Source organism: Ranitomeya imitator, chromosome 3, assembly GCF_032444005.1.
Source record: "Ranitomeya imitator isolate aRanImi1 chromosome 3, aRanImi1.pri, whole genome shotgun sequence".
NCBI lineage: Eukaryota > Metazoa > Chordata > Amphibia > Anura > Dendrobatidae > Ranitomeya > Ranitomeya imitator.
In genome coordinates this window covers 197,505,564-197,523,108 of record NC_091284.1, presented here as the reverse complement: position 1 = coordinate 197,523,108, position 17,545 = coordinate 197,505,564, and the positions used below count along the sequence as shown (strand labels likewise).

The following is a 17,545-nucleotide window of genomic DNA, read 5'->3' as shown; positions in this document are numbered from 1 at the left end:
CCACCGTACTGCCCTACCTGGACTGAGCTTTCCTATGATAATAATGCAGTCTAAACAGGCCAAAAGGTCATTGTTCTTGGCAGCAAGCCATCCTGTGTACACAAGACCTGTGCTGCCGGGAATAATTGGTGGCGCAGTGGTTAGCACTGCAGCCTTGCAGCGCTGGAGTCCTGGGTTCTAATCCCACCCAGGACAACATCTGCAAAGAGTTTGTATGTTCTCTCCGTGTTTGTGTGGGTTCCCTCCGGGTACTCCGGTTTCCTCCCACATTCCAAAGACATACTGATAGGATATTTAGATTGTGAGCCGCATCGGGGACAGTGATGATAATGTGTGCAAACTGTAAAGCGCTGCGGAATATGTTAGCGCTATATAAAAATAAAGATTATTATTAATAAAGATTATTAAATAATTGATCAGGAATAGATCATTCATTGCACATCTGAAGTGTGGTGTGCCTGAGTAAACGGACCACCAATCTGAATAAATTTACTAATCTGCGGTCGGTTTAAGCTGCAAAGTCATTAAATGTAAACTCATTGTTGCACTATTCCAGACTCCCTTTTAACCAGCATTTCACAACTGGAGTGCCGTTGAATCTGCCCAGGGAAGCAATGACACTTTGGTTAAATATGGCAATGGAAGTGAAAATAACCAACAGCTAGCTGAGCGCAGCCAGAGTATTAGCCAGGGAGCCTCTGATATATCCAATTGCCTCATTGTCTTTAAAATGTGGACACAGTTGACTAATGCTGAAGGAAGCCAAAATAGACTTCCAGCTCTCATGTCTCCATGATGCTGATGTACCTGTACCACTTGTGCCATTCAGCAGAAGATCTAGTAAAACACAGTGTTTTATTCCAGAGGGCACAGTAACTGTAAGGCCCCCATTATATGTTTGTTTTTTTGTGTCCGTATGCAGTCCTTTTTTTAAGCGCCGCAAATGCGGACACACGTACACCCATTGTATTCAATGGTGGTACGCACAAGTCAGGTTTTTCACAAAAAAACAAATCGACAATGGTAGGAGTTGTATTCAGCAGCAGCTGTGTCATTCCTGTATAAAAGAAAAAATTCAATTAAAATAAGCGTGGGCTCCCACGTAATTTTCAGGGCTGGGGGCTGATGTTAATAATCTGGGAAAAGGGATAATATTCCAAAAGGTTCACAGGCTATGATTAACAGCTCACAACTGTTTGCTTACCCTTTACTGGTGAATTTACGGAGACTCCAGAAAAAAATGGCGTAGTGGACCCCTATAAATTCAAACCAGCAAAAGCTAAACAGACAGCTGTGGGTTGATATTATTATCCTGGGAATTGGCCAGAGATATTGATCCCATCTGCCCCAGGCTACCAAAATCAGACTGGGGCAGAATTTGGCACTTAGCCTCGATCTTCCCATTTGCCCTTGTGCGTTGGCAAGTGGGGAAATATTTGTGGGGTTGATATCAGCTTTGTATTGTCAGCTGACATCAAGCCCAGGGGTTAGTAATGGAGAGGCGTCTAAGATTCCCGCATTGCTATCCCCATAGAAAGTTGGAAATAAACACACAGCAAGAATAAAATCCTTTATTTGAAATAAACACACTGACTCCATTATTTTAAATAAAAAAAGCAAAGTTATACTCACCATTACGCCTAATCCATTGAAGCCTATGTTCCCTGTGTAACAGCGTGTGTCTCCCCTGACCTGTGTCCTTGGACTGCCATATAATCAGGCATGAGTCAACAACCAGTGGGGGAGCCCTCCCCCATGGAAGGGTGGATCTCAGGACACCGAACAATAGACTGATGTGTTGGCTGACTCAGTTGTGAGGTGACTTGGAAAGTGCTGGGATCTTATGCTGAGGCGAGATCCTGGTGCCAGAGTGTGGAGGGTAAAAAGCTGCCACGTTGGACAGTGTTGTGTCCTTCATCTGCTGGAGCCATTGAATTCACTAAAGGACTTTTTCTATTTCCCTGGCGTCGGATTGCCAGGTGGCGTTCCCTGATCTGCTCCCTTTGTGTGGATTCATTGTGGACTCATTGTGGACTACTTACGGACGCCGCAGAACTACTTTTATTTGTGTTATCCCAGTTCCCTGTTCCAATAAATCTTGTTGGCTTGTCTATCGGCCTGGTGTCTCTTTCTGCTCTGTCGCAAACCCCGTCACAAACTGGTGGCAAGCAGTGGGGTCAGAGCAGAGGGAATGAAGGACAGTGGCCCATCAATGTCTGGAACCGGAACCTCAGGATACAAAAACTGGACTGTGGTTAGCCTACAAACAGAGGCCCGTGAATTAGTAGTCTGCTACAAAGGACTGACGAAGGACCAACTAATTAAAACTTTGGAAAGAGCTTCTCTTCAAGATGGCACTGCAGGAGGATTCCCACAGCAAAGGGAGGAAACGCAGGAGCTGCAGGTAAATACCCAAAAAAGTCAGTGGGTTGTGTGTTACGAGGAGGAGATGGCATTGCTTGGGGATGAGGCCACCATAGAAGATAAGAGAGAGGCCATTCATACAGCTAAGGAGAGGTAGCGCATGGTGGAAGCAGCTAGAAGCTCCAGACAGACTGTAACTACAGCACCCACCATGAGGGAATTTCAAGTGTCCCGTAAGGACTTTAAGCCGTTTAACGAGGCTGCAGGCGACATTGAGGGCTTCTTCCAGGACTTTGAACATCAATGTCGATTAATGGATGTCCCGGAAAGGGAGCGAGTCAGACATCTAGTTGGGGCTCTTAGAGGGTGGAGCTGCTGAAGCCTATAGAGCTATGGACCCTCAGTGGAGCTGCGATTATGGGAATATTAATGACACCATCTTGGAACATTATGCTGTAACTCCAGACACTTACAGAGCGCAGTTCCGCTCCTTAGCCTGTGAGGGGGAAATGTCTTTCAAGATATATGCCCACAGGCTCAAACAAGTATGTCACCGCTGGCTGGGGAAGCCTTCCTGGGTCATCCTAAAAGAACAGTTCTACACCAAATGCCCCGCTGAGATCCGGGAATGGGTGTGTGAGAGCAGACCAGCAACAGTGGAGCAAGCTGCTGCTCTAGCTGATGAGGTTCTCACCATCAAACCTCAGTGGAAAAAACTAATAGTCGGTGAGAAAAAATACTAACAGCCCGCCAGCCTTGGCGGCCTCCAATGTTCACCGTCCCACCAGACTACCAACTCATGGGGAAGCCCATGTGAATGTACCCTCCAGCACTACTGCCTCATCTTTGGGAATACGTCGTGGACACAGAATCATAGAACGCAGATGTTATGGATGTGGGAAACCTGGTCATATGCAAGCCACCCGTCCAGATGTTCGGAGGCAAAACCGCTACAAACCACCTTTGCCTGTCCATTATCTACAGACACCCTCAACTAGAGAAGAGCTTGATTCACCCCCTGATGATTTGCCAAGTGACTCTGATATAGTGGCTCCCCTACCAGGAGATTATGGGGTGCGAGCCTCCGCCACCTGTTCATCTGATCTTCAGCACAAACATCTACAGGAGTTCGTGCTAGATGGGCAAAAAGTGGTTGGTTGTCGTGACACTGGGGCTTTTCTCACTATAGCCGAGCCCCGAGTTATTCAACCAGGAGCAATTCAAAAGGGACCAGGAATTGCCATTGAATTGGCTGGAGTTACTCAGAGATATATTCCAATAGCGAATGTAGCCCTGGATTATGGCTTTGGGGCCAAACAATGCATGATTGGTGTGATGAGCGGCCTTCCTGCAGACGTTCTTCTAGGAAACGATGTAGGGAATCTTCAATGTCACTTTGTCGGTGCGGTAACTCGAAGTCAAGCCAAGACAGTAGCAGATGTGGACGTGAATACACCATCAATGGAAGGAATGCCACCAGAACTGCCATCACAGCCGGTGAGTGACTCTTCTTGTGGGGATCATATGAGTGTCACTTGGGATAAAGTTTGGTTTAGACACGAGGGAGAGACAAACCCTACCCTAGCTAGTTTTAAAGCTTGTTCTGAAATGAGGCAGTTAGGGGAAAACAAGGAAAAAATTATCAGAGAAAATGGGCTTCTGTATCAGGTTACCAACCCTAAGGGTACCGTCACACAGTGCCATTTCGATCGCTACGATGGTACGATTCGTGACGTTCCAGCGATATCTATACGATATCGTTGTGTCTGACACGAAGCAGCGATCAGGGATCCTGCTGCGAATCGTACGTCGTAGCAGATCGTTTGGAACTTTCTTTCGTCGCTGGATCTCCCGCTGTCATCGCTAGATCGGTGTGTGTGACACCGATCTAGCGATGCGTTCGCTTGTAACCAGGGTAAACATCGGTTTACTAAGCACAGGGCCGCACTTAGTAACCCGATGTTTACCCTGGTTACCAGCGTAAAAAAAAACAAACAGCACATACTTACATTCCGGTGTCTGTCCCTTGCCGTCTGCTTCCCGCACTCAGTGACTGCCGGCCGTAAAGTGAAAGCAGAGCGGTGACGTCACCGCTGTGCTGTACTTTCACTTTACGGCCGGCAGTCAGTGAGTGCGGGAAGCAGACGGCAAGGGACAGACACCGGAATGTAAGTATGTGCTGTTTGTTTTTTTTTACGCTGGTAACCAGGGTAAACATCGGGTTACTAAGCGCGGTCCTGCGCTTAGTAACCCGATGTTTACCCTGGTTACCCGGGGACCTCGGCATCGTTGGTCGCTGGAGAGCTGTCTGTGTGACAGCTCTCCAGCGACCACACTACGACTTACCTACGATCACGGCCAGGTCGTATCGCTGGTCGTGATCGTAGGTAAATCGTATAGTGTGACGGTACCCTTACTCCCTAGATAAACCATGGACATATAGCAAACAGCTGATTGTTCCTCAGAAATACCGGGTTTCTCTATTGCACCTTGCTCATGACATTCCTACTGCTGGCCATCAAGGGAAAACCCGCACTGAGAGACGGTTGGCTCAAATTTTCTATTGGCCTGGGATTTCTCAAGCCTTGGCGCATTTCTGTCGAACCTGCGACATCTGTCAGCATAGAGGGCGACCAAGAGATCACCCAAAGGCACCCTTGCAACCACTCCCTATAATAGAAGAACCCTTTCATAGAGTAGCTGTCGATATCATTGGACCCCTGGCTAAACATAGTAAATCTGGAAAGCAGTATATCCTCATTGTTGTGGATTATGCCACCCGATATCCAGAAGCTGTGGCACTGTCCAGTATTTCTGCAGCCAAGGTGGCCGAGGCCCTGGTTACCATTTTCACCAGTAGGATTCCCAAGTGAGATCCTGTCAGACCAAGGCTCACAATTCATGTCGGAGCTGGTACAGTCTGTGGCGCACTTGTGGAGTACAAGCTATCCGAACAACACTTTATCCTCAAACAAATGGACTCTGAAAGATTCAATGGCACTTTGAAGAATATGCTAAGAGCCTTCACTGACAGGGATACAGACTGGGATGGGAGAAGTACCTACCCCATCTCCTGTTCGCCTATCGGGAAGTCCCCCAGGAGTCCACAGGGTTTTCCCCCTTTGAGCTTCTCTATGGAAGAAAGGTCAGAGGACCTTTAAACCTGCTAAAGGAATATTGGGAGGGGCAAATTGAAGATACAGGAACCCCTGTTGTTCCATATGTCAAAAGCTTCGGGAGACTCTGGCCCAACCTGCTAGTTTTGATCGGGATCATGTACGGATGGCTCAAATCAGACAGAAGACGTGGTACGACCACAAAGCACGCTATCGGGAGTTCGCAGAAGGACAATAAGTCTTAATGATTGTTCCCCATCGACAAAATAAACTGTAGACAACATGGGAGGGTCTATTCCGGGATCTCAGAAAACTTAATGACACCAATTACCTCCTTTAGATGACCAGGGTTTAAGACAAAAAACTGTCCATGTGAATATGATTAAGGAGCACCATGACCGGTCACTACCAGTGATAGCAAGCTGTCGGATTGCTTCAGAGGACAGTCAGGAGGAAGAGGACTCACTACCTGATCTTGTGGCAGCAGCGATGGCCCCATCAACTGTGGAACAGGTTCCCCTGAAAGATCACCTGGATTTCTTACAGAGAAACCAAATGCTGGGAGTGCTCCATCAAAGAAAGGCTGCTTTCTCATCTGGACCAGGTCGAACCACAGTAACCCAACATCATGTAGACACTCCAGGCATAAGGCATATGTCCCATACAGCAGGCCCCTTTCCGAGTACCAGAATCGGGTAGAAACACCATGCAGCACGAATTGGAGGAGATGTTACAGCTCAGTGTAATTCAGGCCTCCCATAGCTCTTGGGCCTCTCTTGTGGTGTTAGTACCCAAGAAAGATGGGAGCATTCGATTCTGTGTGGACTACCGTCGACTAAATGACCATACCATCAGTGATCCTTACCCAATGCCTCGTATTGATGAACTTCTAGACCGGCTAGCTGGGGCCCGATATGTCACCACCTTGGATCTAAGTAAGGGATACTGGCAAATTCCTCTAACGGAGGGAGGGAGAGAAAGGTCAGCCTTTATAACCCCCTTTTGGCTCTACGAATTTTTAAGCATGCCTTTCGAAATGAAGAATGCCCCTGCAAACTTTCAGAGAATGATAGACCAGATCCTCCGGGGATGTGATGGCTTTGCTTGTGCCTACTTAGATGATATTGCCATCTTCAGCCAGATTTGGGAGGAACATTTGAATCAAGTAGCAGTTGTTCTTGACCGGATTCTTGCAGCAGGCCTAACCATTCGACCAGATAAATGCCAAGTGGGGATGGGTGAAGTCCAGTATCTAGGGCATAGAGTAGGAGGGGGAAAGCTCCGTCCTGAACCTGCCAAAATCCAGGCTATTAGAGACTGGCCTATACCCCAAACCAAGGAACATGTTATGGCTTTCTTGGGAACTGCTAGTTATTACCGAAAATTTGTTTCTCATTTCAGCACTATGGCCAAGCCTCTTAAAGATCTCACCAAGAAAGCGATGCCCCGGGTGGTGACCTGGTCTCCAGCCTGCGATGAGGCTTTTAATCTGCTGAAGGATGCTCTGATCGGTGACCCTGTTCTGGCTGCTCCAGACTACAAGAGGAGATTTATTGTGCAGACGGATGCCTCTTCGTATGGACTGGGAGCTGTACTCAGCCAGGTGAATGCTGCTGGGGAGGAGCACCCCATTGCCTTCCTCAGCAGGAAACTGCTGGACAGGGAAGTGGCCTATGCAACTGTTGAAAAGGAATGCCTGGCTGTAGTATGGGCCCTCAGGAAACTAAAGCCATATCTGTATGGGTGAGAATTCACTGTTGTTACTGATCACAATCCCCTCACCTGGCTGAACAGAGTCTCTAGGGACAATGGACTTTTACTACGATGGAGCCTGGCTCTGCAACCTTATAACTTTACAGTACAATATAGAAGAGGCAGCCAACACCAAAATGCAGATGGGTTATCCAGGCAGGAGGAACCATGAGTCAAGTCAGCTATGATTACGTGTACTTGACAGGAGACCTGTAGAGGTCACTAGTCTGTACACAAATTGAGGGGGGAAGGGGTTGTAACAGCGTGTCCCTCCCCCGACCTCTGTCCCTGGACTGCCATATAATCAGGCATGAGTCAACAACCAGTGGGGGGAGCCCTCCCCCATGGAAGGGTGGATCCCAGAACACCGAACAATAGACTCATGTGTTGGCTGACTCAGTTGTGAGGTGATTTGGGAAGGGCTGGGATCTTATGCTGAGGCAAGATCCTGGTGCCAGAGTGTGGAGAGTAAAAAGCTGCCACGTTGGACTGTGTTGTGTCCCTCATCTGCTGGAGCCATTGAATTCACTAAACGACTTTTTCTATTTCCCTGGCGTCGGATTGCTGGGTGGCGCCCCCGGATTTGCTCCATTTGTGTGGATTCATTGTGGACTACTTACGGACGCTGCAGAACTACTTTCATTTGTGTTATCCCAGTTCCCTGTTCCAATAAATCTTGTTGGATTGTCTATCGGCCTGGTGTCTCTTTCTGCTCTGTCGCAAACCCCGTCACACCCTATAAAAAAAAATATAATAAACAACCATATTCCTCACCTGTCTGAGGTGAATAAAATCCATACTGTCCCATGCCATAATCCATCTCTGCGACATCTGTTTTTTTCAAAATGAATGGTGCCATGATGCCACCGTTCAATCAATATCAGGACACAATGAGATGCTGTGAGCACAGCTTCATTGATTAGTGGTGATGTCATAAAGGTTACCATGAGACACTGAAGCTGCGGCTCCCTCGGGCAGTTCACTGTGAGTGGCCCAATGAACTCCAGTGACCTCAATGAGATTACCGCTAGCAACGTGACAAAATTCTGAGATCGGACAGCAATGCACTGAATAGCCACTGGTCTCCTCACCCGAGCATGACAGCTTCATAGAAATATTTAAAGCTATCGGGCGACCTGCTTGCCTGTCCATGCATTGTGGTCCAATCTTGGACCACTTTCTACGGATGTCTGAATGTGCTGTTAAGACAAGTTTACATTCATGGGGGCCACAGTGCACATTTATTTTTAATTGGAGGACACAGTGTACACACTGTTCTTTTTTTCTGGGCAATATATTTTGTTTTATATTCAGGGGGTACAATGTATATTATGTTCAGGGGGGACAGTTTACTGTGTGCGTGTGCTTTGGGGCACTATTGGTGAAATTAAACTTACCTTGGAGGAACCAATGCCAAAGGGCTCATGGGATGCCAACAATATTGGTTTTTTTTCAAGTATATTTAAAGGGAACCTGTCAACCCCCAGGGCCTATTAATGTAAAAGAGCCACCTTCTGCAGCATTTAGAGTAAGTGTCCACGGTCCGTAATCACAGCGCTTTGGACGGAAAACCCGCTCCGACCAAAGTTCAGCTCCCTTCTGTACGCGTCGTGATTCCTATGTGTTCATTGCACACATCCGGAATCACCGCACCCCGTATATAGGGTCCTGTGACTTACCTTGCGGCGACGTAGCGTTGCTGAAAGGTAAACAGACATGCTGTGTTCTAAAAAGACGCGCCGCATGTCCGTTAACGCAGGGCCGCCGGAAGCGTGTTCGCGCGCATAGTGGAGACGGGATTTGATAAAATCCCCTCCACTATGCTGTAACATCTGGACGCTGCGGGTTGAACACTGCAGCTGTACGCCTCGTTCAATCCGCATGTAATACTGAATGTGAACACATACCCTAAGTCTGCACTCTGTGAAGGTGGCTTTTATGTTTTTGCCCCCTAATAATGCTGATATATTCACTTTTATAAATTGTGTGCCATGCCTGTATTGAGTCCGGGGGGTACATTTTTCCCCCCTTTCTCAACCGCCTCCCAGACATCAATCATCCCCTCAGTGCATCGGGCGCCGCCTCCTGTGTTTCCTCACGTCACCGGCACTGTGCTAATTTTTGGGGCATGCGCCCTGCGTGCTGCCCTTGAACTCACATCAGCTGATGTACTAATATCGCGTGTAGAGGAGGCCCGAGATCCCACCCCGCAATGTGTTATGATTTATTCACACTGCGGGGCTGGGAATATGGCGCATGCGCAGTTAGTCTCTGCGGCTGTCCCCATCTCCCTCCGCCTCTCTCCTCCAGCGTTATATGACTCGTCTGCAGCGTCAGAGTGATCACAAGCTGCAGACGAGTCGTATAACGCTGGAGGAAAGAGGCGGAGGGAGATCGGGACAGCCGCAGAGACTAACTGTGCATGCGCCAGATTCCCAGTTCCGCAGTGTGAATAAATTATAAAACACTGCGGGGCTGGATCTCGGGCCTCCGCTACACGCAGGTGCGATATCAGTACATCAGCTGATATGAGTTCCAGGGCAGCATGCACGGCGCATGCCCAAAAAATGAGAGCACAGTGCAGGTGCCAGTGGCATGAGGAAACACAGAGGAGGCGGTGCCCGATGCACTGAGGGGATTATTGACAGCTGGGAGGCGGTTGAGTCAGGGGGAAAAAACATACCCACCAGTGTCACGAAGGGACTGTCCTAGCATGACACGACCCAACAAGGGGACGGTCCAAAATGGTGAAACACACAAGGGTATAGCGGGGACGCTTTAACAATGGTGGGCCCTGTCAGTAGAGAACAGGGAATTGGACACCTCCTGCACTCACTCGAGGATGTGCCCTGCTCTTGCTATCGTCCCTATGCGGGTTCTTTCACCCCATCGCCGAGCAGGACACCTATCCCTACGTAGGGAAGTGGCAGGTGAGAGCACTGGTCCCACCTCTGCACTAATACAACACAGGGGAAGTTAGAGACAGCAAAGTGACAAAGCAACAATAAGCTCCACACTTAGCTTTCTCTGCTGCAATGCACAGCAGAGTAAGGCACCAGATATCAGTATTCAGCTGAAGAACCACAGCACCCAGTAAGCTCCTTCTTCAGCTCTTTGGTCTCCAGAAGCTCCTGTATAACCAACAGTCAGCTGATACATCAGGTGACCCCCAAAAGAAGGTGGGAGTTTTCACCACCCACATCAGACTAGGCAGCAATGTAATTACACCAGCGGCCACCGGGGAAAAACTGCAGTAACCCCCTATAGCCTGAAAGGAAAAAAAGTTTTAATCTGAGAAGCCAGATCTGCCACAGATCCAAAAATGGATTGTGACCCCCGGACTCAATACAGATATGGTGCACAGTTTATAAAAGTGAATATTTCAGCGTTATTAGGGAGCAAAAACATAAGAGCCACCTTCACAGAATGGAGCCTCTTTTACCTTAGGCCCTAGGGGAGAGACAGGTTCCCTTTAGACTTTTGTAAAAAATAATAATAATCTTTATAATAATCTTTATTTTTATATAGCGCTAACATATTCCGCAGCGCTTTACAGTTTGCACACATTATCATCACTGTCCCCGATTGGGCTCACAATCTAGAATTCCTATCAGTATGTCTTTGGTATGTGGGAGGAAACCGGAGTGCCCGGAGGAAACCCACGCAAACACGGAGAGAACATACAAACTCTTTGCAGATGTTGTCCTAGGTGGGATTAGAACCCAGGACCCCAGCGCTGCAAGGCTGTAGTGCTAACCACTGTGCCACCGTGCTGTAATAAAGGTACGGTAAGTTTAATTTCACCATTAGTGCCCCAAAGCTGAAAAGTTAGGGCAAATACTACTGTAGGCTTTGTAGGTAAGCCATAATCACAGGTTGCACCTCTACCCCAATGGAGCTGAAGTAGCAAGCAAGGAAAATAAATAGCAGGTAACTTATAGGTACTGAAATACTGTGTATACAGTGTCTAGCCTAAGTAAAAATAAGGTTTTAATCAATATCTCACCTAGCATTTCCAAAATTTTGACAAGACTGAGTTTCATAAAACATGTTTTAACCCATTTTATAACATATCTTTCATTACAAAGTGTTTTACTTAAATTAGTTGATGCGAAAAAATGAATACACCCCACATAAAAATTACATCTAGTGTTTTGTATGACCGCCAAGATTTTTTATGGACAGCACCAAATGAACAAGTTGGAGACATATTGAAACATTTATTTTTTGTCCATTCTTCCAGAACGACCTCTGTTGGAGCCTGGATGCTGGATGAGTGATGCTCAATTTGCCTCTTCACAAATCCACATAGGTTTTCCATTGGGTGCAGATCAGGAGACATACTTAGCAATTGAATCACTTTTCCTGTCCTACTTCAGAAATGCAAAAGTGGCCTAGTTGTGGCTATGGATTGTTGTCATGTTGGAAAAGTGCACATCTGCCAAGTGCATGGAGTGATTTTAGCACCTTCTCTTTCAATATGGAGCAGTACATCTGTGAATAAATGAAACCATCAATAAAATGTCCCGACATTTTGAGAACTCATGCAGCCCCACATCAGGACACTGCCACCATAATTTTTTTTTCTGGTAGGCACCATGCATTTAGAAAAATTAATTTAGAAAAATGCATGATGCCTACACAATGAAAGAAGGGTGGCTGTTAAAAATAGTTATCCTCTTAAGATTTTACAGGGTTGGAAAAGCCCATCTTCTTTCTTCCAGAAACAGTACATCGGTACATGGGTAGTGTCTGCTATAGCAGAGGTCCCCAACCGCCGGTCCGCGGACCAGGACCGGGCCGTTGAGGTTTTTCAGCCGGTCCGCGGCGCCGCTGACAGCTAGCTTCGCGGCCCTGCGCCTGGTCAGAGCACGCTCTGTGACAGCTCGCAGCTTCCGGCAGAGAACATTATGCAGGACGAGGGGGCAGCCCTCCTGCGCAGCATGGTGTGTTCCTGATGGGGTGGGGCGGCAGGCTCTCCTCACTGACACGCCCAGTGGCGTATCTAGGGGGGGGGGCAGCCGGGGCATTTGCCCCGGGTGCAGCCGGCAGGGAGGGGCGCAGTCGGGCCGCCTCATTCGGCGGTCCGCAGTGTCTCCCCCCGGCGGCTGCATTCTGCCGTCCCCGGTCAGGGAGTCAGCTGTTCTCTGTGCCGACTGTCAAGCTGACAGCCGGCACAGAGAAGCTGCAGAGCGCCGGATCCCAATGTGTGCAGAGGTGGAGGGGAGCCCCTGCAGGGTGGCTGCGGCAGGCAGGGAGAAATCCGTGCAGCTCCGCTGCCCAGCGATCTGTCTTCCTGCTTCCTCTCACACAGACGCGCCGCTGGATGACGTCATCATTCAGCGGCCGGCTGTGTCAGAGGAAGGCAATGAGATGCTGTGGTAGAGTGCGAGGAGAGGTGAGAGGGGTGTGTGAATATGTGTGTGTGAATGTGTGTGTGTGTGAATGTGTGTGTGTGTGAGAGTGTGTGTGTGAGAATGTGTGTGTGAGAATGTGTGTGTGAGAATGTGTGTGTGAGAATGTGTGTGTGTGAATGTGTGAATCAAATTCTCATTATAAATGTCATAATTACATGATAAGTATGCACTAAGCTCCACCCCTCCATAACTCCACCCCCATATGACCAGAGCCCCACCCCTGCCCCACCCCCACCCCACCGGGCCATGGAAAACTGGTCTTGCTTAAAGCCGGTCCCTGGGGCAAAAAAGGTTGGGGACCTCTGTGCTATAGGAGCTCTGTGCCATTGAAGTGAATGGAACTGGTTTTTGATGAGAGCATCACTTTTGTTACACACCCTTTAAGTCCTACCTAGTCACCTTTGCTGCAAACAGTTCAGTGTCAATTTTGCCTTGAGAAAATCTTTAATAATTTAAAGAAAACTCATTACCTAGCTCATTCTTTAAAATCCCATTAATGGACTCTATGAACCAGACTGCACAAAGCAGAATTGTCCTGGTGCTGACTGCGGAGAAGGAGAAAAGAAGCTTGGCAGCATTCGCTTTCTTCCCATCAAAGAAAGCGTTATTAATCAGATTATTCACAAGTGAAATCTTCGGTGTGGGTACATACAGGTTGGATGCACAGCAGATTTTTGGACGGACAATCCGATGTGTATTTTAGTTCCAGTGTTGTGGATCACATTTTATGAGATTATCTTGAAACGGTAATCATAAAACACCAATAAAGTAATGGGGTCGAGAGCACATTGCAGTCAAGCGCTCCCAACTAAAATAAAGAATCCGTAATATAGTGGAGTACTCCAGATACAATAGTTACAACCACAAAAAAATGGAGTAGCAACAAGCCACAATATGGATACAAATTACAAAAAAAAAACTTTTTATTGCACACTTACATAAATACAGATCACACAAAATCCATATAAACAGATGAAATTGATACTTTTGATGAAGAAATCTACTTTGTGGCTCTTCTTTAATCACAATTTGAAGTTTTCTGGTAATGAGATTTTGGTGCACAATGGCATGACTGTGCACTGTTTCTTCTTCTCCATCCGCTCTGCCTGCCTCCAGTGTTTAAATGTCTAGTTACTGCTTTTTCACGCAGGAGGCAGGTCACTGAAAAAGTAACGACCTGTCATTTAAATACATAGGATGCATATGGAGGGGCTGTGGAAGGAGGAGAAGACCCATAGCACAGTCCGGCCCTTGTGCACTAAAACCTCATTACGAGAAAACTTCATATGGTGATTAATGAAGAACCATACAATGGATTTCTTCATCAAACGTATCATTTTAATCTGTATATCAGTCCCATTACAGTAATGTCTTTACTTTTAACTTACAATATTGTGCTGACAGGTTCTCTTTAAGGTCTTACCTTTTCCTGAATCAACAGATCAATAGAATTGAGAACATCAGTGGTGAAGAAGGACAAAGCCTTCTTGGATTCTGACATAATGTATCATGATGTTAATAGTAGTCATTAATCTGTATACTGCTTCACTTAGGGTATGTGCACACATCAGGATTTCTTGCAGAAATTTTCCTGACAAAAACCGGACATTTCTGCCAGAAATCCGCATGCGTTTTTACCGCGATTTGACACGTTTTTTGTGCGTTTTTTGTGTGTTTTTTCCCAAATGCATAGAATTGCGGGAAAAACGCAGAAAATCCGCAAAAATAATGAACATGCTCATTTTTTTACCGCGATGCGTTTTTTTCGCGGAACACATCCATGTGCACATAACATGCAGAATGCATTCTAAATGATAGAATGCATAATGTATGCGTTTTTAATGAGTTTTTATAGCGTTTTTACCGCGAAAAAAATGCGAAAAAACCTGAACGTGTGCACATAGCCTCAGTCTCATAAAATAGCAATAACATAAAAAAGATTATTAAGATTATGTATTTGCATCACTTGTAATTTATAGAAGTAGTTTCGACAGAGCTTCATTCCCAAATAACCTTTATAAAGCAGCATTTCTAATATGGCATGTAAATGGGAAAATTAATGTTAAAATTCCATGTATCTTTCTAACATGTCAACTACATGAATAATAACAGGATTACTGTTCCATGATGCCATCATTTGCATACTTTCTCACAAAGGTGAACCCTACTTTAGTCTTTCAGCCATGTTGATCATAAGGCAGACAGACACTTCCAGTGACTTACATCAAAGCCATCTCTGGGATTGTGTTGATGTTAGCAATCACCTTGGTGCTAAACACACAACTTTGCCGGGGAATTCTGAGAAGATAATACATGTCAGCCTCAGGTGGTGCCAGCAGCAGAAGTCTACGGTTAAATAGTCGAGTGGAAGATCACTTGCTTATAAGGGTCAGACTGTGATCTCATCCTGCCTGACTGTGCGATTGCATTAGTAGAGGATATATTGGGATTTAAAAAACTGTGATACAGATCAAAGCGTAAGCAGATGTATCCTTACCAGGATTCGTCTAAAAGGCATTAGGGTGACATCCAGAAAATGTAACACGTCTGCGTATGATACGTCTGTGTCTCCATTCAAGGAGAGGATCCACCGAGTGAAAGCATAGTAAAACCTATAGCTGCATTAGTAAGAAGTTATATTTATATGTAGAAACAAAGGTCACACTTAGTTCTTTATGGCTTTTCTAAATTACTATAGAAAGTATTTTGATGCTGACTGAGTAGGAATCTTATTATTTTGTTAAGAAAAAAACTTTTCCAAACCTACAAGTTTGATTTTCGATATGTATATGGATCTATATATGTTCTAATTTTTATTTTATTACGTTTTTCTTCAATTATGCTAATTCCCTACTGATTTCTTGATTCATGATTCCTTCACATCTTTGGACCTTTACAAAGCAGAAAAAGTTGATGCTGGTTTTGCTGTGGATTTGCTACAGATGTCACAGTATGCATTGCAACAGAAAAATCTGCATCTCAAATCCCTACCACAGGTCATTCGTCCTGAATTTTTCCACAGCATGTTGATCAGATTTGTTGAAACCTCATACACTTTTCTACAACTTTCACCCTGGAAAATCAGCAGTATATCTGTCACACTCCTACCTAAAATCCTGAGTGACCAATTGCCCACTGAAGTCACATAATTAGCAAATTGTGTCCACCTTTGTGTAATCCATTACTTTAGCTACAGCTCTTCTGTTTGTTTGAGAATATTAGGGATCATACAACATTATGAAAAATAAGGAACACACCAGACTGGTCAGGGATAAAGTTGTAGAGAAGAGCAAATTAAAAAATTATTATTGCTTTTCTTCAGAAGGGACAGGGAAGCTGGTCAGGGTTGATGGAAAGATGAATGGAGTGAAATACTGGAGAAAAACTTTTTTTGGGGGGGCTGCCAAAGATTTGAAGCTGGGATATAAGTTCACCTTCCAGCAGGGGAATGACCCTAAACATACTGCCAGAGCTTCAATGGAATAGTTTAGGTGAAAGCATATTCATGTGTTTGAATGGCCCAGTCACAGTTCAGACCTAAATCCCATTAAAGGGAACCTGTCACCCCCCTCAGGCATTTGTAACTAAAAGAGCCACTTTGTGCAGCACTAATGCTGCATTCTGACAAGGTGGATCTTTTAGTTATGCTCCCTAAACATGCTGGAATAAACGCTTATAAAATGTGCCCCCTCATACCTTGAAATAGTCCCGGGGCGGGTCTTTCCCCCCTAATCAGACGCAGCACAGCCGTCGCTCTGGGCCTGTGCGCGCCGGGCGCCGCTTCCTCTTGCTTCATTAGCGTCCCTGGCGCCTGCGCTGTAAGTTCAAAGGGCAGCGCAACTGCGCATGCCCGGAAAAAAATACAGCGTAGGCGGCGGGAACGCTAATGAAGCAAGAGGAGGCGGCGCACACAGGCCCGGAGTGACAGCTGTGCTACGTCTGGTTAGGGGGGAATGACCCGCCCCCGGGATGATTTCACAGTATGAGGGGACACATTTTATAAGCGATTATTTCAGCGTGTGCTGGGAGCATAACTAAAAGAGCCACCTTGTCAGAATGCAGCATTAGTGCTGTACAAGGTGGCTCTTTTAGTTACAAATGTCTGGGGGGGGGTGACAGGTTCCCTTTTAGAATCTGTGGCAAGACTTGAAAATTGCTGTTCACGGCTGGGCTGTGGAGTCATTAAGCCAAACCTCTAACTCCTCAATTTCCCTGACTCTGAACCCACAGCATGACCTCACTACTGAGCATGGATAAAAAATGCAGCACAGATGCAACTCTACAAAAAGTCGAGATCAGGAACAGAACAGACATTTATAGGACATTTTATAGCTTTCCCAAATTATGAAAATTTTTACAGCACATCCTGCATTGTACTACTGAGCTTAATTTATTATATATGTTAGGAGTCGGTCCATTTTATACCAACTCCACCAAAATGGACACCGATTCCACGACTCAGACTCCACAGCCCTGGGTCACAGACGCTCTCCATCCACTTTCCCTGAGTTGGAGCTAGTTTGCAGAGAAGAATGGGCAAAAATTTCAGTTTCTAGATGTGAAAAGCTGGCAGAGACATACCCAAAAAGACTTGTAGCAATAATTGCAGCGAAATGTGGTCCTACAAAGTACTGACTCAGGGGCACTGAATACAATACATAAGCATGTCACAATTTTCAGATTTATATTATTATACTATTTAGAAAGCTATGTATCTTTCCTGTTTACTTCACAAATACTTGCTACTTTTCTGTTGGTACTATATCACATAAAATCCCAATGAAAACAAAAATATAGGTTTGTGGGTGTAACGTGAGAAAATGTGGAAAAGCTCATGGGGTATGAATACTTTTTCAAGGCACTGCTGTAGTTCTTTGTTCTTTCATTCTGATTGAA

At 46.0% G+C, this 17,545-nt stretch overlaps 1 protein-coding gene across 3 annotated transcripts in view; it reads left to right on the top strand.

Moving 5' to 3' along the window:
• Nucleotides 1–17,545, top strand: part of ST7L (suppression of tumorigenicity 7 like) — a 224,845-nt gene that overhangs the window by 168,088 nt on the left and 39,212 nt on the right. The window contains exon 15 of one of the 3 annotated variants that reach the window (XM_069761735.1): nt 11,476–11,523. The exons of the other annotated variants lie outside the window; for them this stretch is intronic. Coding sequence (XP_069617836.1) covers nt 11,476–11,508 — 33 coding nt within the window. The 3' untranslated portion in view covers nt 11,509–11,523. Of the gene's footprint in view, nt 1–11,475; nt 11,524–17,545 lie in introns of those variants that run through there. 3 annotated transcript variants of the gene reach the window in all.